The sequence below is a fragment of the Takifugu flavidus genome, chromosome 15 (genome assembly GCF_003711565.1).
Source record: "Takifugu flavidus isolate HTHZ2018 chromosome 15, ASM371156v2, whole genome shotgun sequence".
NCBI classification, from domain to species: Eukaryota; Metazoa; Chordata; class Actinopteri; order Tetraodontiformes; family Tetraodontidae; genus Takifugu; species Takifugu flavidus.
The window spans coordinates 8,449,002-8,472,058 of NC_079534.1; the positions used below are offsets into that span (position 1 = coordinate 8,449,002).

General features: G+C 43.4%; 2 protein-coding genes across 8 annotated transcripts in view; both read left to right on the forward strand.

Moving 5' to 3' along the window:
- The first annotated feature begins 903 nt into the window (after positions 1-903).
- ccr12a (chemokine (C-C motif) receptor 12a) lies at positions 904-2,970 on the forward strand. The gene is made up of 2 exons (XM_057057559.1): positions 904-1,056; positions 1,308-2,970. Exon 2 carries the CDS (start codon positions 1,322-1,324, stop codon positions 2,402-2,404), a length of 1,083 nt encoding a protein of 360 aa, XP_056913539.1. The 5' UTR covers positions 904-1,056; positions 1,308-1,321; the 3' UTR covers positions 2,405-2,970.
- LOC130539291 (E3 ubiquitin-protein ligase RNF31) overlaps positions 1,537-23,057 on the forward strand; it is a 51,541-nt gene continuing 30,020 nt past the window's right edge. Inside the window, exons 1-9 of one of the 7 annotated variants that reach the window (XM_057057532.1) lie at positions 1,537-1,675; positions 3,986-4,184; positions 7,101-7,247; positions 7,776-7,931; positions 16,429-16,485; positions 16,804-17,002; positions 17,652-17,820; positions 19,608-19,735; positions 20,198-20,370. In XM_057057532.1, the coding sequence (XP_056913512.1) occupies positions 3,987-4,184; positions 7,101-7,247; positions 7,776-7,931; positions 16,429-16,485; positions 16,804-17,002; positions 17,652-17,820; positions 19,608-19,735; positions 20,198-20,370 (1,227 nt within the window). In that variant the 5' untranslated portion in view covers positions 1,537-1,675; position 3,986. Of the gene's footprint in view, positions 1,676-3,090; positions 3,468-3,531; positions 3,665-3,985; positions 4,185-4,708; positions 4,823-5,945; positions 6,584-7,100; positions 7,248-7,775; positions 7,932-16,428; positions 16,486-16,803; positions 17,003-17,651; positions 17,821-19,607; positions 19,736-20,197; positions 20,371-23,057 lie in introns of those variants that run through there. The other 6 variants (XM_057057529.1, XM_057057528.1, XM_057057531.1 and 3 more) reach the window with 6 other exon arrangements.

A 23,057-nucleotide genomic window follows, 5' to 3' on the forward strand; every position in this document is an offset into this window, starting at 1 on the left:
TGTTGTAGGGCTGTCCTGGTTGACACACCTCTGCAACATTGCATGGGCAGCGCCCCTGGACTGGCAGACCTGGGTGGTGGTCCCTATTTTTAAGAGTGGGGACCAGAGGTGTGTTCCAACTATAGGGGGATCACACTTCTCAGCCTCCCCAGGGCTGCCCTTTGTCACTGGTTCTGTTCATAACTTTTATGGACAGAATTTCTAGGTGCAGCCGGGGAGTGGAGGGTGTCGAGTTCGGTGGGCGGAAGCTTTTTGCGGATGACGTGGTTCTTCTGGCGACATCGAACAGGGACCTCCAACATATGCTGGGGCGGTTTGCAACCGAGTGTGAAGCGGCAGGAATGCGGATCGGCACCTCCAAGTCAGAGGCCATGGTCCTCGCTCGGAAGAAGGTAGAGTGCCTTTTTCGGGTTGGGGAGGAAGTCCTGCCTCAGGTGGAGGAGTTCAAGTATCTCGGGATCACTAGAAGTGATGAGGAGGCCTCGTGGTCGGCCCAGGACTAGGTGGAGGGATTACATCTCTCGCCTGACTTTGGAGTGGCTGGGGGTCCCCCCGGAGGCACTGATGAAAGTGGCCGGGAAGAGGGCTGTCTGGGCATCCCTCCTGAAGCTGCTTCCCCCTCGACCTGGATGCGGATATGCGGGAGAAAACGAGACGAGACGAGACGAGACAAGCAGCATTAAATATTTTAAAAGACAAAACTACATATCAAGTAAATCCTCACAGAAAATAAATAAAAAGCCATTAAAAGAGTAGAATTTGAATCGTGAAATAGATTTCTTAAAAGAATCCAGCTGCAGTCTCATTCTAAACAATATGTCAAATCTGAAAGTATCTAGGAAAATAGCCTTTTGCGGAACTTCATTTGCAAAAGTCAGCATATATTTAATAGTGGAAGTCTGGCATGCTGCATGTAACAGGGACAGTTTCTGGTAAAGTCTGACTCATTGCTTGTTTTAGGACAGCCCACGAGAAGTTAAAGACATCAAATCCTCTGCAGTCAGTCACTGTGTCCCTTGGCTCCTGCGTTCTCCTCTGCCTTATAAATCTGTGCTGGTGAGTTCAGTTAAATCTCTCATTGCAGCATTTCTAATGCAATTTAATGTTCATTTATACACTGTGTAATACCCAACCATTGGCTCAAAAAACTCTGAGGTGACTTTTACTGCTTTGCACAATGTACAACAAAATTATTTGCAATCCCTTTAGTGCAGGAAAAATAAAAACAGGCATTCCGTAATTTTTATATGTTGGACATTTTTACTTTTTATCAGCAAACTATAATCTATACCATCCCTGTACTGCAGGACAAACTTCAGTGATGAACTTTGAAGATGACCAGTATTCAGATTTCTTGGACCTCCTCAATGCCAGTGCAAATGTCACCGACCTGAGCTATGTGTTCACCGGTTCAGTCAAACTCTGTACAAGGGAGGCTGTTAACACTTTTGCTGCAAGAATCATCCCAGCTTTCTATTATGTCAACTTCCTCCTGAGTTACCTTGGCAATGGGCTTGTCCTCTTCATCATCTACAAGTACGAAAAGCTCAACACAGTGACAAACATCTTCATCCTGAATTTGGTCCTCTCCAACATTCTATTCGCCTCAAGCCTCCCCTTCTTGGCAATCTATCATCAGTCTGAATGGATTTTTGGGATGGTACTATGCAAGCTGGTAAGCAGTGCTTACTTTATTGGATTCTACAGCTCCATCCTTTTCCTCACCCTCATGACATTTGACCGATACCTTGCAGTGGTACATGCCATAGCAGCTGCTAACTGCAGGAAAAGGATATATGCTATCATTGCAACAGTGGCAGTCTGGGTTATCAGCGTCTTCGCAAGTATGAAAGAGTTAGTTCTCCGAAATGTGTGGAAGAGTCCGACCACTGGGCTGGTATGTAAAGAGTCAGGATATGTTGAAAGCACCATGAGAGTGTGGCGTCTGGTCAGTTATTATCAGCAATTCTTTGGTTTCTTCCTTCTTCCTCTTTTCACGCTGATGTACTGCTACATCACCATCACTATTCGCATCCTCTCCACCCGCATGAGGGAGAAGTGTCGTACCATCAAACTCATCTTCATCATTATTTTCACCTTTTTCATTTGTTGGACCCCCTACAACATTGTCATCTTCCTCCACGCCATACAAGATTCCAGCGCTAAAGAGGATGAATTCTGTTCAGAGAGCTTGGACTATGCACTGTATATCAGCCAAAACATTGCCTATTCTTACTGCTGCATTAGTCCTGTGTTTTATACTTTTGTGGGAAAGAAGTTCCAGAGTCACTTCAGGAGGCTCATAGCAAAGAAAATCCCCTGTCTGCAGAGAGGCATGGGCTTCAGCACCCAGAGCACCAAAACAACATCTCAGAGGACACCACATTCCATTTATGAATACTAGAATACATGTATTCTTTCCACACGTTTCATTTAAGAATCAGAATTAAACCTATCTGCTCAAATTTACCTTTTGGCGATAACATTTAGTGTAAATTAATGCCAGAATAGCTTTCCCCACTCTCTAATTTTATTTTCTTCCCTTTTTCAGTTCTCCATATTGTGCTTGAAAAACGTACCATTTCCTCTTTGTAGTACAACAGCTTGAGGAATTTCCTGTTACTGAAGCACATTTTGCATTTTGTCTTTAGTCTAGGGTTACTCACATAGGAATATGCTGAATTGCAACTTTTTTTCATAAATGACGTACATGTTTGACTCAGTATTATTGCCAAATATCTCCAACTGTGAACATGGGGAGAACCAAACAAGCTGCCTCTAATTATCATCTTGGCATATTTAGGTCATCCGAGTGGATACATTTTTTTTTAACAAGCAAAGCTATTTTTTTAAAATATATACAGTATGCTGGAGTGCGTTGGAAAACACAGTTGTAACGCTGAAATTCAGTTTTTAAAATACAGTTTTTTTCTTGTAACCATAATTTGCTGAATAAATAAATACACTCAAGATGTGCGTATCTTTCCATTGCATACACTGAAGGCAGACTATACGTCTGCCTTCAATGAAAGCATTATTAGTGCGTGCATACGTTTGCGTGCGTGCGTGATAGGCTAAACATTGCTGTCTATATTATACTGGTTGAAGACTTATTTTCTTCGTTTTATACAGCTGTGTAACATTTTCTATCCAATAGTGACTGAATAAATGTAAATGACATTCTGTGAAAACAACGTTCAAAGATGAACAAAGGAAATAAGAGAGCCGCTCGGAGTGACGTCATTGACGCTGCTGCGTCCATGTTTGCATGGGTCTATGTCAGACACGATATTCAGCAACAGTCAAAGATTTTACTCCATTGATAGAAGAAACCAGGTGCAAATTTCTACAGATGTAGCACCGTCGGTGGCTTTACCTAAATATACCTGTGGGTGGTTGTTGCGACACTGTTGCGGTTTTTGTGGGCGAAACACACAGGGGAACCGCTCTGGATCACGGCTGCAGAGGTAAGGAAGAATCGCAGCGCATAAACTACTGTGTGTGTGTGTGTGTGTGGTGTGTGTGTGTGTGTGTGTGTGTGTGTGTGTGTGTGTGTGTGTGTGTGTGTCACTGGCCATCTAACCTGCTGCAAACCGACTAGCGATGCTAATTGATGCTTCGTTAAAGGAAAATTCAAGCTAGACTTAATTTCTGAACGTGAAAGGTATTTATTTAAAACCCAAGGCATTTGATGCGTTTAAACGTTACATTGACACAACGACGTAAGAATGGAACATACTCCCCTTTGTGCTTTGTTTTGTTTTTATAAATGTTTTATCACCTAATGAAAATTGCAGCATATTGCGTATATAGTAAATGTAAACAGCACCTCAGCTATTACACCTGGCCTGCATCCGGAGTAACAAGAAAGACAAGCTAACTACAGAGAATTCACATTGCATCTGGGAAATAAATGAAACAGTGTTTTGTACCACTATGTACCATGGCCATTGTTGTAATTTTTATTGTCTAACCATATTTCCAGAATGCCATCATTGTCAGAGTTGCTGCAGGAGGTGCGGAGTCAGGCCGAAGTGTGTTTGTACTCTGGTGGCAGGGTAGCAGAAGTGTGGGCTGCGGTGATGGATATGGCTAATCTACCCCTGCCACCATGCTCTAAATATCACCACATTGCTGCAGAGACTATGGTCATGAGAAACAGTTCTGGCAGCAACAGAAAAGAGGTAAGAGAGATGTCCCTCTCAACAGAAGGGTTACAATAGGAAGCAGCAGATGTATTTGCTGTCTACACCTGTAGCTAAAGGGAACCCCTCTGTTATACATGTTATAACAATATGAGCAGCTGTGCCTGATGGGTAGTGGCTGCAGCAGAGATAAGGTTGCTGGTGTGCAAAAGCTGAACTCTAAATGACCCCTGAGTCTGCGTCTTCGTTACATGAATGTACATGATTGGTCATTTCTCATGAGGAGAAGCCTTGGGGTTAGACTGCCACCAGTGTATGAATGCAAGTAGGAATGTGTAAGTACAGTCTTGGAATGTAGAGAACATCGAAGGATAAAAACAATTATTCCTTAAAAAATGGGGTTTGTTGTCAAGCCTACCCCAGTGTCCTTCAGTCTAAGTGCAAGCTCAAATGCTGAGCAACTGTTGCTTCTACTATGATGTCTGTGTAAATTCTCAGTCATCCAGGTCATTGTATCCAAGGTAGTTTTCTCTGTCAACTGGACTGGGTTTCTTCTCTTGAAGACGTTTCGCCTTCTATCCTCTAACCTCCAAACTCCAATATCACGAATGAGGAAAAAAGAGCCATTGCATCCTTAGCCAAGGACAAGAACATCACCATCTTACCAGCTGACAAAGGTAGGTGCACGGTCTTACTCAATACCACTGACTATGACACCAAAATACTCAGTCTCCTGACAGACACCGCTACATATGAGAAACTCAAGCGAGACCCCACCAGCTCATACAAGAAGAAGGTGGTAGACTTACTACAGAAACTGGAAAAGGATAAAGCCATTGACAGACCACAATACTACCGTCTATATCCAGGAGAAACCATCCCTTGCATATATGGATTGCCCAAGATCCACAAACCAGGGACCCCTCTCAGACCCATAGTAAGCAGCATCAATTCTGTAACATAGAACATTTCCAAATACTTGGCCTCCATCTTGTCCCCCATGGTTGGCAACACCCCACACCACATCAAAAACTCCCAAGACTTTGCTCAAAAAGTCAGTGGACTCACACTACTTCCAGAAGAGACTATGGTATCCTATGATGTCACGTCACTCTTCACGTGCATCCCCACCGCCAGCGCCATAGACACCATCCACAAGCACCTTCTATTGGACAAGAATCTTACAGAAAGAACAACCTTAACACCGGCCCAAATCTGCACCATGCTGGACCTGTGTTTGAACACCACCTATTTCCAGTACAGAGAAGGCTTCTACAGGCAGAAACATGGCTGTGCCATGGGCTCACCAGTATCCCCCATAGTTGCCAACCTATACATGGAGAAGGTGGAATCCCAGGCCCTGACATCCTTCACAGGAACTGCGCCAAGCCACTGGTTCAGGTATGTGGATGACACCTGGGTCAAAATTCGAACACAAGAATTGGAAGCGTTCTCCGATCACCTCAACAAAACAGACGAGCATGTAAAATTCACCCGGGAAGATGTAAAAGGAAACAGTCTGGCCTTTCTGGACTGCGCAGTCAAGATCACTGAGGACAGAAATCTCACCATCGAAGTCTACAGAAAACCTACACATACCGACCAGTACCTTCAGTTTGACTCTCACTACCCACTGGAACACAAGCTGGGAGTGATCAGAACTCTCCAACACCGGGCCAGAGAAATACCCACCACATCCCAAGGCAGAAAGAAGGAACAGGACCACATTAACACAGCCCTCAAAACATGTGGCTACCCAGACTGGGCCTTCACCAAAACCTCAAGAAAGCCAGACCCCCGCAAAGGAGAGGGGGAGAGAAACAAACGCCGCAGCGTTTCCATCCCCTACCTGTCTGGAGTCTCGGAGAAGTTTAGGAGGATCCTCCAGAAACACGACATACCGGTTCATTTCAAACCCAGCAACACTCTCAGACAGAGGTTAGTACACCCAAAGGACAAGACACCAAGACCCAAACAAAGTAATGTTGTTTATGCTGTACAGTGCCAGGAGAAATGCAAGGAACTGTACATTGGGGAAACCAAACAACCTCTCCACAGAAGAATGGCACAACACAGACGCGCCACCTCTTCGGGTCAAGATTCAGCAGTCCACTTACACCTAAAGGAGAGTGGGCACTCCTTCGAGGACAGCCAAGTAAGAATACTGGCCAGAGAAGACCGCTGGTTTGAAAGGGGTGTCAAGGAAGCTATCCATGTTAAATTGGAAAAACCATCCTTTAACAGAGGTGGTGGCCTGAGGCACTTCCTATCACCCACATACAATGCAGTCCTCCACTCCTTCCAACAGCAAAACAAACATTCACACCATTCCAGGAGACCCAGTGACTCATCACCATGTGATCCAGCAGACAAAGGGGAGACACCTTAACAGAAACTAGGTGAACGACCCGACCAACGACCCTGCTAACGACTCTCAGGTGACCACCCAGATCATTAGCATGCAAATGGTCCACGGGGGCTATATATTTTCAAGCTCTCTCCCCAGCGAGTTCAGAACTGAAGAAGCCTTCTGGATAGAAGGCGAAACGTCTTCAAGAGAAGAAACCTAGTCCAGTTGACAGAGAAAACTACCTTGGACTTCTACTATGATATTATCCAAGGTAAGTTTTCTTTGTCAACTGGACTGTTTTTCTTCTCTTGAAGATGTTTCGCCTTCTATCCAGAAGGCTTCTTCTGAAGAAGGTGTTGGCTTCTGAAACATCTTCAAGAGAAGAAAAACAGTCCAGTTGACACAGTAAACTTACCTTGGATAACTATGACCTGGATGATTGAGAATCGACACAGACATACTGTGATATTGCAAATTAATAAGCAGCATTCCTAATAAATACATCTCTACAACCCTGTTTTTAACAACCAAAAGAATAAATAATATCAGACACCTTCAAATGTAAATAAATGTGGATGAATGCTGATCTCCCTGCTTTTATTCAGACATTGAGGTCTCTGCAAAGGTTGTCGACAGCATTGAACATTCTGGAAAAGTATGGCTGCAATTTGACAAATCCCAACAGGCCAAAGTATTGGAGGACGGTAAAACACAACAATCCAGTATTCAGGGCCACTGTTGATGCCATACAGGTAAAAATACACCGCACATACCACAACGCATATGATATAAACCATGTAGTTGTAACAGTCCCAACAGTCATGGCTGTTGGGAAATTGAAAACCAAAAGAATGGCCAATAACAGGTTTGCAGATACCTTTATACCACCATTATCTAGAATTGCTGTAAACTTTCTTTTTTATAGTTTGTTGCTGTATTTTTCATGAATAAATTAACTATTTCTGTCACAAGGCCCAGATGCAGATGTTCTGGTTTATGCACATGTATTCTATACCTATATTTTTTCTTTTATGAGTGCCTTTAGTCTTAATCCCTGATTTTCGACTTAGTGCTTCTGGGGTTTCAAACAATCTTTTCCAATTTGATGCAGCTAAAAGTTAAATTTTTCAGAATGACATTTGACTGCTAAGTTTGATCATAAAAACACTTTAAATGATGGTTCACATTCTCTAGTTGTTTGTGGCTTAAAAGGCAACTCAACGTTTGGCCAATGTGTTTGAGTATAGATGACGTGTTCTTTTTTTCCTGTACATTTCTAGGGGGGGAGAAATGTGCTCTGTCTTTATGGTTACTCCAATCAGCAACCAGATGGACTCAGCTTCCCCGATGATGTCATAGATCCTGATGTGGGCCGGGTTGCCGCAGTAACACTAGAAGTGATGAGCCTCAGAATGGAACTGGAAATGCTTATTAAGGTCTGAGCTCCCAATGAGGCAGTGTTGATTATGACTATTATAGTGATAATGGTGCCAGACACTGTAAGAGAGTGAATCTTTGTTATGGCTTGGTTGTGAAGTCCACAACAAAAAAGGAAGACACGCTGCCCGGTTTAACCATTTATTTTCTAAAACAAAAGAAAACACCCAATGAAGGAGTATGCAGGTGAGAATGAAAATCAGTTTTGCTAAAAGATGTGCAAAATCGAGGGGTGTTATCTGATTTAGGAACTAACAGACAAGGGGAGTCCCCTTTAGAAGTTTCCACAATCCCATTGTCCAGCATATAGTGGATTTCCTCATAAAGAAATCTATGCTTCCGTACACTTGGACTCTATAAAAATGTTGTCTGATGGGTTTTGCATCATCAACTCTAATAAATGAGTTTGAGTGGGGATATCGCCAAGAAGAACACAAGACTTCTCAATCAGATCGATTAGTTGAGCTTGTTTAGCCAAGTCAAGATGTCCCAACGACACATTCTGTAATGTGTCGTAATGTGTAATGTGTAAGTTCTGTAATGACTCAGAATTCTTGAACCGACCAAACAGCATTGCCTCATTGGGACCCAACAGGTCCTCCTCCCCCAGTTCTGCTCCAATCTGGGGAAGCCCAGACGTGATCACACATGCAGGACTTGCACCTGGTGTACCTGCCTCCTGGCCGCCGCCATCCTCAGCACAAAAGAAGTATGGTTTTAACAAATTTACATGGCAAAGCTGTTTTCCTGTTCTTCGCCCTGGAGTCACTATGGTGTAATTTTGGTCTGAAAGCTTCTTCATAACAGTATGTGGGCTAGAATACCTTGCTTTCAAAGGAGAGACAATGACAGGTAGCAAAATCAATACCTGATCCTCAGACAAAAATGTGCGTATTTCAGTCTGTCGATCATAGAGGGTTTTGTTGCAAATCTGCTTAGTAACTTTGGACCTTGAAATCAATCAATCAATCAATCAATCAATCTTTATTTATATAGCGTCTGTTACAATCAAAATTGTTTCTAGGCGCTTTACAGGATCCCAGGGCCTGACCCTAACAAGCAACAGTGGCAAGGAAAAACTCCCATTTAACAGGAAGAAACCTTGAGCAGGATCAGGCTCGTATAGGGGGACCCTCCTGCTGATGGTCGGCTGGGTAGAGAGAGAGGAGAAGGGAGAGGACAGGTAGAGGAGAGAATAAGTAGAACATACAGAAACACATTATATTAATTAAAATAAGCTGTCGGTAGAGTCGAGTTGAGTGGGTCAGTGGGGTCGGAGGTCAGTAGGTCAGCATGCAGCTCTGAAGGCGGCGATACCTGTAGATGAATACAGAGGGGGGGCAGAAAAACTACCGGCAGCCTCGGCCTATAGCAGCGTAACTAAAATGTTAACCTAATAATTAGATGACCCCCTAAGTATAATCATTTGTCTGTCTAGGATAGTAACAGGGACTACAGAAATAGTGATAATAAGCTTTTTCAAAAAGGTAGGTTTTAAGTCTAATCTTAAAAGTAGAGATGAGTCAGCCTCCCGTACCTGGACAGGGAGCTGGTTCCACAGCAGGGGGGCCTGGTAGCTAAATGCTAGGCCCCCCATTCTACCCCTAGAGACTCTGGGGACAACAAGTAGACCAGCATTCTGAGAGCGGAGCGGTCTATTGGGCTGGTAAGGTGTCACTAGCTCCTCTAGGTAGGATGGAGCTAGGCCTCTGAGGACCTTGTTGGTCAGAAGAAGAATTTTAAAAATGATTCTAAATTTAATGGGAAGCCAATGAAGAGATGCCAATACAGGAGTTATGTGATCTCTTTTGTCAATACCTGTCAGAACTCTAGCTGCGGCATTTTGGATCACCTGGAGGCTTCTTAAAGAGTTATTTGGACACCCTGATAATAAAGAATTACAATAGTCCAGCCTGGAAGTAACAAATGCATGGACTAACTTTTCAGCATCATACAGCGTTAGTAGCTTCTTGATCTTTGTGATGTTCCTCAAATGAAAAAAAGACACTTCTAGAGACTATGTGTGACTTGAAGGAGAGATTTTGATCAAAAGTTACTCCAAGATTCCTCACAGAGAGACTAGATGCTTAGGAGATACCATCTAGAGCAGAGGTGGGAAAATCCAGTCCTCGAGGGTTGAATTCAAGCCGGGATTTGCATCCTACCAGGCAGGAAATGCTTTCACCAAGGTAAATGAAACCCCAGGTGAACGTGTTTACCTGTAGGACAGAAAGTCTGGCTTGGATACGGCCCTCAATGCCCACCCTTGATCTACAGTGATGGACCCTTAACCCCCTTGGATGGCCAGTGCATTGCTTTCTTTAAGCCTAACCCTTAAAGCAGAAAGTGTGAAGACTGGAAAGGAAGTGGCATTCTTGTCTATTAGTTTACAAAAAGGCCCTCTGTCAGGCTAGAACAGCTTATTTTTCTTCTTTAATTGAGAAAAATAGGAGCAAACCCAGGTTTCTTTTCAGCACTGTGGCCAAATTAACTAAGAGTCACAGTGTTTTAGATCCATGTATCCCTTCTTCCCTTAGTGGTGAAGACTTCATGAGCTTCTTCACTGATAAAGTTCTAGCTATCAGAGAGAAAGCTAACCAGGCCATCCCAACAACTGGACTATCACCAGCTGTGCTGACTCGGAACATACAGGTTCTCCAATGAGCCCTTAACCTCCTTCAGCCCTATATATTTTTCGGAGGCGCCTTCGCTAATTCAGAAATCCAAGACCACCACGTGTCTTTTAGATCCCATCCCAACACACCTGTTGAAGGATGTTTTACCATTGATAGGCGGTTCTATCCTGGACCAGATCAATGGTTCTTTAGTGACAAGTTATGTACTCCGGTCCTACAAGGTGGCAGTGATTAAGCCGTTGCTTAAAAAAACATCACTGGATCCTGATATACTGTATGAGCATATTATAGGCCAATATCCAACCTTCCTTTTATCTCTAAAATTCTTGAGAAGGTGGAGGTGACTCAGTTACTGGAACACCCGCAGAGGAACAGCCTGTTTGAGATGTTTCAGTCAGGCTTTAGAGCTGATCACAGCACAGAAACGGCACTTCTTAAAGTTACTAATGATCTTCTCATAGCTTCAGATCATGGACTGGTCTCTATGCTGGTTCTGCTGGATCTCAGTGCTGCTTTTGATACAGTTGATCACAGAATCCTGTTACATGGATTGGAACATGTGATTGGGATTAAAGGGACAGCACTAGACTGGTTTAGATCATATTTATCTGATAGATACCAGTTTGCTCATGTCCATGGTGTTCCCTCCTCATACAGTAGGGTTAGCTATGGAGTTCCTCAAGATTCTGTACTTGGACCAATCCTCTTCACCTTGTATATGCTTCCCTTAGGGAACATTATTCGGCAGCATGGGATACATTTTCATCGTTATGCTGATGACACTCAGCTTTATTTATCCATGAAACCAGGGGAGACAGAGAAGTTAGTGAAGCTTCAGACCTGTCTTAAAGACATAAAGTCCTGGATGTCTTCAAATTTCCTCCTCCTTAACCCAGGAAAAACTGAGGTCATGGTGTTTGGTCCTGATCCTCTCAGGGATAGATTAGATCATATGATCACTCTAGATGGTATCTCATTAACATCTAGTCTCTCTGTGAGGAATCTAGGAGTAACTTTTGATCAAAATCTCTCCTTCAACTCACACATTAAATTAGTCTCTAGAAGTGCCTTTTTTCACCTGAGGAACATCACAAAGATTAGGAAGCTACTGAGGCGGCATGATGCTGAAAAGTTAATCCATGCTTTTGTTACTTCTAGGCTGGACTATTGTAATTCTTTATTATCAGGGTTTCCAAACAACTCTTTAAGAAGCCTCCAGTTGATCCAAAATGCTGCAGCCAGAGTTCTGACAGGTATTGACAAAAGAGATCACATAACTCCTGTAATGGCGTCGCTTCATTGGCTACCTGTTAAATTTAGAATAATTTTTAAAACCCTTCTTTTGACCTACAAGGTCCTCAGAGGCCTAGCTCCATCCTACCTGAAGGAGCTAGTGATACCTTACCAGCCCAATAGACCACTCCGCTCTCAGAATGCTGGTCTACTTGTGGTTCCCAGAGTTTCTAGGGGTAGAATGGGGGGCTGAGCATTTAGCTACCATGCCCCCCTGCTATGGAACCAGCTCCCTGTCCAGGTATGGGAGGCTGACTCCATCGCTACTTTTAAGATCAGACTTAAAACCTACCTCTTTGAAAAAGCTTATTGTTATTAATTCTGTCATTGCAGTTATTATCCTAGACAGACAAATTATCATACTTTGGGGGTTGACTAATTATTAGGTTAACATCTTAGTTATGCTGCTATAGGCTGAGGCTGCTGGGGGCCAGAAACATGATCACCTGACAGGCCTCTGTCACCCCACTGGTCATGGTCTCCTCTCCTCTCCTCTCCTCTCCTCTCCTCTCTCTCCTCTCCTCTCCTCTCCTCTCCTCTCCTCTCCTCTCCTCTCCTGCCCTCTCCTCTCCTCTCTCTTTACCCAGCCGGCCATCAGCAGGAGGGTCCCCCTACATGAGCCTGGTCCTGCTCAAGGTTTCTTCCTGTTAAAGGGGAGTTTTTCCTTGCCACTCTTGCTTGTCTGGGGTTAGGCCCTGGGATTCTGGAAAGTGCCTTGAAACAATTTTGATTGTATAAGACGCTATATAAATAAAGATTGATTTGATTTGATTTGATTTAAACCTATCCCTGAGAGGTTCAGGTCCAAACACCATGACCTCAGTTTTTCCTGAATTAAGGAGAAGGAAATTTGAAGACATCCAAGATTTTATGTCTTTAAGACAAGTCTGAAGCTTCTCTAACTGTTCTGTCTCCTCTGGTTTCATGGATAGATATAACTGAATGTCATCAGCATAGCAATGAAAATTTATTCCATGCTGCCGAATAATGTTTCCTAAGGGAAGCATGTACAAGGTGAAAAGGATTGGTCCAAGTACAGAACCTTGTGGAACTCCATGGCTAACCCTACTGTATGAAGAGGGAACGCCATGGACATGTGCAAACTGGCATCTATCTGATAAATACGATCTAAACCAGTCTAGTGCTGCCCCATTACTCCCAGTCACATGTCCCAGTCACATGTTCCAGTCTCTGTAATGTGATCAACTGTATCAAAAGCTGCACTGAGGTCCAGCAGAACCAGCATAGAAACCAGTCCATCAGAAGCTATAAGAAGATCATTAGTAACTTTAATAAGTGCTGATTCTGTGCCATGGTGAGCTCTAAAGCCTGACTGAAACATCTCAAACAGACTGTTTCTCTGGTGCTCCAGTAACTGAGTCACCTCCACCTTCTCAAGAATTTTAGAGATAAAAGGAAGGTTGGATATCAGCCTATAATTTGCTAAGACATCAGGATCCAGTGATGTTTTTTTAAGCAACGGCTTAATCACTGCCACCTTGTAGGACCAGGGTACATGACCTGTCACTAAAGAACAATTGATCTGGTCCAGGATAGATCTGCCTATCAATGGTAAAACATCCTTCAACAAGTTTGTTGGGATGGGATCTAAAAGACACATGGTGGACTTGGATTTCTGAATTAGCGAAGACACCTCAGAAAAATATATAAGAGTGAAGGAAGTTCCCACAGTCAGCACATCTGGTGATGGTCCAGTTGTTGGGATGGCCTGGTTAGCTTTTTCTCTGATAGCTAGAACTTTATCAGTGAAGAAGCTCATGAAGTCTTCACCATTAAGGGAAGAAGGGATACGTGGATCTAACACTGTGATTCTTGGTTAATTTGTCCACAGTGCTAAAAAGAAACCTGGGGTTATTCTTGTTTTCTTCAAATTAAAGAAGAAAAATAAGCTGTTCTAGCCTTACGGAGGGCCTTTTTGTAAACTACCAGACAGTCTTTCCAGGCTACATGATAGCTGTCTATTTTACAAGAATACCACTTCCTTCCTAGTCTTCGCACTTTCTGCTTGTGGGTCCTAATGTGTGAATTATACCAGGGGGCACACCTCTGATTTACTATTTTCTTTTTCATGGGGGCAAGAGAATCAAGCGTGATTCTCAGTGAGGCTGCGGCACCTTCAGCAATAGAGTCAACCTCTGCAGGGCTAAGATTATGATGATTGATCCCTGGGGAAACACACGGTGGTCCTGGGATCAGCACAGGGATCACTTCATAGAAGCATAGAAGAATCCTTAATCATAAATGTAAAAGTGATCAAAGAATAATCTGACAGGAGTGGGTTCTGAGGGAACACTGACACATGTTGTACCTCAACACCGTAAGTCAGAACTAGATCAAGAAACGACCAGAGAATCCGTGAGCTTCATTAAAAAGTTTATTTAACACAATTGTGGGCCTTTTTACAATACGAGAGAAACATTCTCTGTCTGTCAACAGGTAAAAAGCACACCGGGCCTTTTTGGGCGTTTGATTTATATATCCAGCAGAAAAGTTAGCAACAGTGGTCAGATGGTCCCCCTCCTGGGCTACCACCTTATCGTGGTGGAGGGGTTTGCATGTCCCAATGATCCTAGGAGCTCCGTTGTCTGGGGCTTTATGCCCCTGGTAGGGCCACCCATGGCAAACAGGTCCTTGGTGAAGGATCAGACAAAGCGTAGCCCAGGACCCCCTAATGACGAGTAACAATATTGGTTCCAAGATTCCCTTGCCCGGATGTGGGTCACCGGGGCCCCCTCCTGGACCCAGACCTGGGGGCGGGGTACATTGGCGAGCGCCTGGTGGCCGGACCTCTGCCCATGGAGTCCGGCCGGGCACAGCCCGAAGAGGCAACATGGGGCCCCCTTCCCGTGGGCTCACCACCTGCAGGAGGGGCCAAGGGGGTCGTGTGCATTGTGTGTTGGGTGGCGGCCCGAAGGCAGGGACCTTGGCAGTCTGATCCCCGACTGCAGAAACTGGCTCTAGGGACAGGGAATGTCACCTCTCTAATGGGAAAGGAGCCGGAGCTTGTGCGTGAGGTTGAGAAGTTCCGACTAGATATAGTCGGCCTATGGCCCAAACAGCAGTTCAGCGTATCCACCCTTTTTGGAGCCTTTAGAGGGACTGCTGGAGAGTGCTCCTTCTGGGGGCTCCCTCGTCCTCCTGGGTGACTTCAATGCTCACGTTGGCAACGACAGTCTGACCTGGAGAGGTGTGATTGGGAAGAACGGCCCCCCTGATCTGAAACTGAGTGGTGTTTTGTTGTTGGACTTCTGTGCTCATCTCATTTGTCCATAACAAACACCTTGTTTGGGCATAAAGGCGTCCACACGTGCACTTGGCATGAGGACACCTTTGGCCGCAGATCGATGATTGACTTTGTGGTCGTGTCATTGGATTTGCAGCCGCATGTTCTGGACACCCGGGTAAAGAGAGGGGCAGAGCTGTCAACTGATCACCACCTGGTGGTGAGTTGGCTCCAATGGTGGGGAAGGATGCCAGACAGACCCGGCAGACCCAAACGTATTGTGAGGCTCTGTTGGGAATGCCTTTCTCACTTGTGCACCAATAAATTTTTTCACTAACTCATCTATTTTACACACTGCAAGAACTTCAAATAGGAGACCAAAACAAAATGGAATGTGCTACTCCCCTGTATGCATGTGCAAGACACTCCTGCTGGAGGTTCCCCCTATCCGCTTACCCAAAATACTGACTAAATGCTCCTCCCTAGTCTTCATGAGGCTTGGCACCGGAAAACCAGCAACCACTCTGCAACCATGGGCATGCTCCTGAGCAAACAGTAGGGAAATGGGGAAAGGGAAGTTCTAACCGCCCTACCCCAACACTACAAATTCCCCCAGGTGTAACCTAAGAGAGGAAACACCTTCAAACCTAGCTGGGGATCTTCAACAGGGACCACGCACATACAAAAAACAGCCACAGGCAGAGCCACATTTACCCTTTGTTTGGCTTCCCCAATCATAGAAAATGACATGTACGTACCTGCTCTAAATGGCAAACACCACGTGTCCCTCATAGTACCAACACAATCAACTACAATGTCCTATGGACGAGGCAACACACTTTGTTATGGCCTGTTCATGAAGTCCACAACCAAAGAAGAAGACACGCTGCCCGGTTTAACCATTTGTTTTCTAAAACAAAAGAAAACACCCAACAAAGGAGTATGGCAGGTGAGAATGAAAGTCAGTGGTGTGAGCAAGTGCCTGAATGAAGAGAGGGAAGGTGTGAGGCATGTTGTAAGTGCAAAACCCAATAATTCACAAAGAGGCAAAGCAGCTGAGAACATGAGGAGTTGCAGAGATAGGGAAAAGCCCCAGAATGCTGGATCAGACGGAGCTTTATAACCTGTAAATCACTGGGCAGGTGCTCAGATTAGGTTAGCTCCACCCTGCTGGAAACCTGCGATGACAGACAGCACACAGCAAGACACCACAGCTCAGGGTGTGTCACAATCATCACCTTTAATGATGTTAAGCCACTTCAGTTAAATATTTTGTGCATAAGTTACATTTGAGTTCAAATAAAATTCATTCCTTTATTTTAGGAAGCTCACCCCCATCCGGAGTTCTACGAAAGAATTATTCCCACACTGAGACACAAGGTTGAGTCATTTTGTTCGTTTCATATTTCTGCCGTCTGTTTGAAATCCAACCATTTAGAAAAGAGCTGTTCTGCTGTGTAAACTGCTCTAAATTACTGAAATGACATTACTGAAATTAAATTAATTCTCTCTGTAATTGACTTTTCAGATTAGATAAGCACATATCAATAAGGAGTAATGATAAAGCACTATACTGAACTCCCATCTAAACATTCCATTGTAGATGATATTTATTGGACTGAATGAATTGTCTGTTGGATGTTTTGAGCTGCTGTATCAACAGGCTGCACCAACATTCATCCCCGTCTCTCCAAATAGGACGTGGGTCTGAACACTGAGGCTGTGGTTTACCAGTCATCATCCACATCATCTCATTCAAAGGGTCAGACAAAGTCGCTGGCATTACCCCACCTTCACCGCTCCACCAGGGAGAGTAGCCATGGCCACTGTTTGTTGTCCAATCAGAGAAATCTGAGGTCAACACAAGTGTTTTCTACCTCTTCTAACAAGCATCCAGGTAAGAGAACACATTTGTGCAAGGATATGTTCAGTAACACATGCAATAACCATAACCAAAACAAACGATGGGAAATTTCCTTTAACACATGTACGGTAATATCTTCTTAATGTCATTTTGTGTCAATACACAGCCCTTTATGTATATTTTATTTTAAAGGACATTGGGCTTGTTCAATTTTGTTATAAATAATACATTTCTTAGTTAAATGAACCAGGCTTGTTTTATACCTGTAAATAAGACATACTGGTTGATACTAAAATGAGAAATAGCATATGAGCTATTTGTGAACATTTATAAGCATTTGTTGTCTACATTTTTTTGTACTATTACGATAAGCTTTTATGTTAAAAAAAGCGCATTTCTACATATTATGACTAAATTACTGATATTTGGTGGCTGTTTCAAGTTGTGTTTTTATTTCTTTGGACATTTGAAAGTGAAAATTGGAAGCCTTTTTTTAAAACTTTTTTTTTGTCAATGCCTTTTAGTTTGCAAATATTACTCATCTCCAAGGTCAAAAGACATTTAATTTATACCTGTTTTTCAGAATGAAACAGAAGAGAGAAGCATTTTAATAGAGCGCAGATTCATCCAATTACAGGCCGAACAGTTAACAAAACCCACACCGTAATTGTCTCTTTTTCAGACAACTGCAGCATCTGTGAGATCTTTCGCATCTCTGCCCATTGCCTCACTTGCCTCCAGGGATTCTGCTCAGAATGTGACAGACTGTATCACTCCTACCCTGACAGGGCCAACCACCGCCGAACAACTGTCACATCAAAATCCTCCTCCCAGAGGAAGAACAGTAACAAGTGAGAGTCCAAAAGAATATGATTACAAGGGGGCATGTAAAATAAAAGTGAACATTGTTTGTACTACACTGAAAGGATGAAATGATATTCTGACACAATAAAAAGCAAGATGTCAAGTTTTACTCACCGATAATACGATATAATCATGTTTTTTCCAAAGTCAAAATCAGATGAGCCATCAGCATATATCTCAGTGTATTTTTGACAGAAATAATGGCATTTATTAAGCCAACTACCTTTTTTCAATCAGAAAATGATCTTTTAGCAGGAAATAGTACAAATCATTTAGCCATTAAAAAATTGGGATCATCATTTTCCGTTGCCATACCATGATGGCATCGCGTGGTTGTTTGAATATTGACCTCCAAGCAGGAATTTTATGGACTTCTGATGTCTCTTTATGTGCATTTACCTGTTTTTTCCTCTGTGGCACTGAAGGCAGCAATGAGAATTATAAGGAAGCTGAACTAGAAGCTGTTCACTTCAGATTCCCAATATTTTAAAATTGTACAGAAAAGGCCTGTATGAGACCAAGTGTTGGAAAAAAAAACTTGAAAAATATGATTTCTGTCTCTAACATCACTACAGTAGAGAGGGGATGGGAGAAGGATCAAGAGAAGACAGAGGCGGGGAGGACAGGACAAAACTCTGACCACACTGAAAAATAAATATATACTTTGATAGACTCAACCCAATAATGAGCAATTTCAAATCTCTGTGGGGGGTTGCTGAAAACTTCTCAGCTGTCTTCTCCCTGCAGTGTCAGCCAAACTCTGTAGTTGCATCAGAAGAACTTGTTGTCTGTAACAGTCATGAAGAAACTACCTGAATCAGGTTAGAAATTGTGGAAAAATATCATCCATTTCACAAACCTTTAGCTACGCTACTGCACACATTTTTGGTTCAGATTTTTACGATGATACTTAAATCTGTTCTGAACAACAGTGACATTGATTATCTAATTTCAAATCATCGAATTTCAGGAAGTCTCTGAACAGCTGTGCTTATCCTCAAAGAATGAAACAATGCAACGACATTGTCACACCATATATATTAGCAGGTACAGCAGAAAAAATCATTTTCATTTTTAAAGAATTAAAAAAAAACACAACCTCCCTGTTCATTTCAACCTTGCTAACACCCTCAGACAGAGACTGGTCCACCCTCAGGACAAAACACCCCGACATAAACAGAGTAACGTGGTTTAGTCTGTCCAGTGCAGTGAAGAATCTATAGATCTGTTTATTGGTGAGACTAAACAGCCCCTGCACACATGGCCGAACACAGGAGACAACTCCTCAGGACAGAATTCAGCTGTCCATTTACACCTTAAAGACAAGGGACACTCATTTGAAGACCGCACTGTTCATGTTTTGACCAGAGAAGAAAGACGGTTTGAAAGAGGAGTAAAAGAAGGCATCTTGGTTAAACTGGAAAACTCTTCACTGAACAGAGGAGAAGGCTTATGGATCAACACCAGTTTCCAGCCATTTACAATGTTGTCCTGGAGGGTCCCTCCCCAGAAAGTTTTACAATCGTTACCCAACATTACATGATGATCCACCCATTTCATAATGCAAATTACCACTAACAAGTAACAATTGCATTTAGTAAACCAGCACAGTATAGAACTCTGGGATTTCTACCAGTTAATTTAGAACTGAAGAAGCTTCTTCAATAAGAGGGAAAATGTCTTTAAAAACACTAACAGTTGAATTTTCTGAAGCTACGAGTCTGTCTTGTCCATGATATCACTTTATTTACTGTTTCCTCTTTCTCTTTTGCAGTTCCTCCACCTGGTGTTGCCTTCACTGTCTAAAAGTCAACTCTCTACAGGATGTGCTGTGTGAGGAATGTGAGCTCCCTCGCATTGATTCATTCAACACTAAAGCTGATGAATCTCAACCTAAACCGGGTTTGTCAGATACCATTGTCATTCTGCACTCCTTACCTTAAAGTCTCTGCATTTTCACCTTGATTTAAAAATCAGCTCAAATTTTATTAAGCTATTAGACCATGGATTCCTAATCCCACTGTAAAGATGGAGGAGTTGGTTTTTTCATGTGTCAAAATTGACAATATCTCCTTTTTCATTAACAGAAACTTATTTACCAGTTTTTACCAGTTTTTTTGCTTGATTGATTGATTGGTTGATTGGTTGATTCCAGTTGTATTGTGTTTGTCCCGGGTGTGCTAAATAATGGACATCTTCACATTTCCAACTTCATTTTCACTACTGAGATTATAGTATATAAAAAATGCATTTATTAATATTAACACTGTTGTTTGCTTTAACTGTAACAATACAATTATTGCAATTTGTTAGAGAGGACTATTTTTTATCTGTCTTTGTCTTTGTATGTTCTGCTTTTCTTAGATTGGCATTGTAAGAGCTGCACAATGGTGAATGCCGCCAGCAGCATTTTGTGTGAGGTGTGTGAAAGACCACGTTTGGCCACGCGCCCTCCAGCCACACCATCACACAAGCCTGCCAATCCACCCAGACCACCAGCTCCAGTACTGGGCATGCCGGGTGACCCTGACAGCCAGGTCAGTTATTTTTCTGTGTGTGTGAGCAAATTTAGAGGATTTGGGGTTTAGAGAAGCACAATGGAGAAAAAGACAGATTAAGCAGACGCATGTCTGTTGGCAATATGGTTTTTTGCATTTATCCCAAGAGGCAGCATTCTGGTATGTGAGCTGTTACTTGATGTAAATGCTACAGTGTCAACCCTGCACTGCATATTGTTTTCTGGTCCTTTTCAGCATAGACAAAAGCATCTGTGTGCCTGCTTCATTAATCATGTCATGGAGGAGGACATTACCATGGAACCTGTGTAAACAGCAATAACTAAATGAGTTTCGAGAAAGGTTTGAACTGTTCTCAGTGGATCTGGCACAAGTTTTACATGATCAGCTGATAAACTGTATCTGTATCTGGCTGGCTTCTTCTGTTGACAACTGCAGCACAGATGTTATTTGGCGTTATAAGATTTTGATCCAAATAAATGTAGGCTTGGTAGACTGACTAGACTGAATACAAAAATGTTGAGCTCCCATCAATACGGTTTCAACTAGTTGTATGAAAATGACAAATAAGAGCTCCGAAGTGACCATAACAGAAAATTAATTTCTCCGAGAAGCTAGGAAACCTTACATCATTCCCAGTTGTTGGTTCTTTACTACTCTGCCTAATGTGGATGTTTAGAAACTAAATGAAACTCATGTCATTGTAGCAGAAGCATCCCCACACATCGGGTGACAGCACTGACAAAGGTTTCTGATGAGAAGACCTTCTTTATACCCACTTTGTTAGCCAGCACACTAAGCAGATTAGCTGTTGTTAGAGTTGAAATGACACAACTCTGCTCAAAATAACTGCGTGAATTAACAAAAGACACAGACACACGGGCAAACCTTGTAAGGAAGAGCAAGCAGCAGTTCATTCACGAACACCCTCCATTGCTCTGATGTTCTGCTGCAAGTCTCCTCCTTTAATTTATATCCAGTTTCAGTGTCGCATGCATAAACAGTTTCTTAGTAGCTTTGGTAGGCTAGACAAGTGAGTCAATTCTTGGAAAAGGGGAAACCCTCTGTTCCTCCTCCATCTGCTCAAGTCAATCAATCAAGCAATCAATCAATCAATCAATTAATTTTTATTTATATAGCGTCTTTTACAATCAAAATTGTTTCTAGGCACTTTCCAGAATCCCAGGGCCTAACCCCAGACAAGCAACAGTGGCAAGGAAAAACTCCCCTTTAACAGAAAGAAACCTTGAGCAGGACCAGACTCATGTAGGGGGACCCTCCTGCTGATGGCCGGCTGGGTAGAGAGAGAGGAGAAGGGGGAGGACAGGTAGAGGAGAGAATAGGTAGGAGAGGAGGGGAGACGAGACGAGACAAGAGGAGAGCAGAGGTAGAGGAGAGAATAGGCACAAATAATCCACAGAGTATATACAGAAATACATTATATTTAGTAAAGTAGGTTGCCGGTAGGGTCAGGTTGAGTGGGTCAGCAGGGTCGGAGGTCAGTATGCAGCTCTGAAGGCGGCGATACCTGTAGATAATTACAGAAGGGCGGGGGAAATAAGAAATAACATCACTAGCCTACATGATGAGGAGGAGAGGAGAGGAGAGGAGAGGAGAGGAGAGGAGAGGAGAGGAGAGGAGAGGAGAGGAGAGGAGAGGAGAGGAGACCATTTCCCAGTGGGGTGACAGAAGCCTGTCAGATGATCATGTTTCTGGACCCCGGCAGCCTTGGCCTATAGCAGCAGAATCAGTAAACATTGGATGAGTTGTTAGAAACATCCATTGTGCCAGTAGATGGTACGCACTCACATGAGGTATACCTTGTTGTGAAAGGGGGGGAGTACGTATGACCTTGGAAAGATTTAACTTTCTGGACACATCATCAGCAGTATGCCCTTTGACTCATCAGGTGTTTTGGCCTTTTAAATACTGGACAGTCTCCTCAAAGGTGGCCAGCTACAGTCTGAAAAAGCCTGAAACTTGTGTCCCTTGCCTAGTCATACGTCAACCTGGTCACACAGTAGCCAGGAGCAAAACGGAGTGAAACCAGTTTCAGCCGTTTGCCAATGATATGGGATAGCCCATGGGGCTCTGCAAGGCAGGGGCGTCCAACTCCCTGAACCAGCATACCTCCAGTGGCCAGCACCTGCGCTGGCCGCATACCTGGAATTGTTTATATTGATGTTCCATGAGCCCAGAAAGGGTTCCATATCCACTGACTTTTTCTTTCAGCCGCTTCAGAGACTCATCTTATCGTCTGCTGCAGGGCCTGCCCACAGACGCCAAAGAACCTTTAGCAGCTTGATAAAGGAAGAAGCCACAAACCCTCTGCATCCAACTTCAACCGGATAGACTCTTGGATTCCATCCTCGCCGTTGTGCCTCTGCAGCCAGTTCTGTGTAGCGCAATTTCTTTCGCTCGTAGGCCTCTTCTGCTGAACTCTCCCAAGGAACTGTAAGTTCTATGATGTATACAGACTTCAGTGAAGAAGACCAAAGGACCAAGTCTGGCCTAAGGGTTGTGGCTGCGATCTCCAGTGGAAATGTTAACTGCTGGCCAATATCAACAAGCATCTTCCAGTCCCGAGCCATGGCTAACTGTCCTTCTTCAGATCTGACTGGAAGAGAGCTTTGGTTTTTTTTTGCCCTCTTGAACAAATGTTGGTGCCTTGCTAGACCTGGATGCACTGGAGGGTAATGAGTTGATGA

Excerpts from the sequence above, each read along its gene's own strand:
- ccr12a (XM_057057559.1), top strand. The coding sequence starts at position 1,322 with ATGAACTTTGAAGATGACCAGTATTCAGATTTCTTGGACCTCCTCAAT.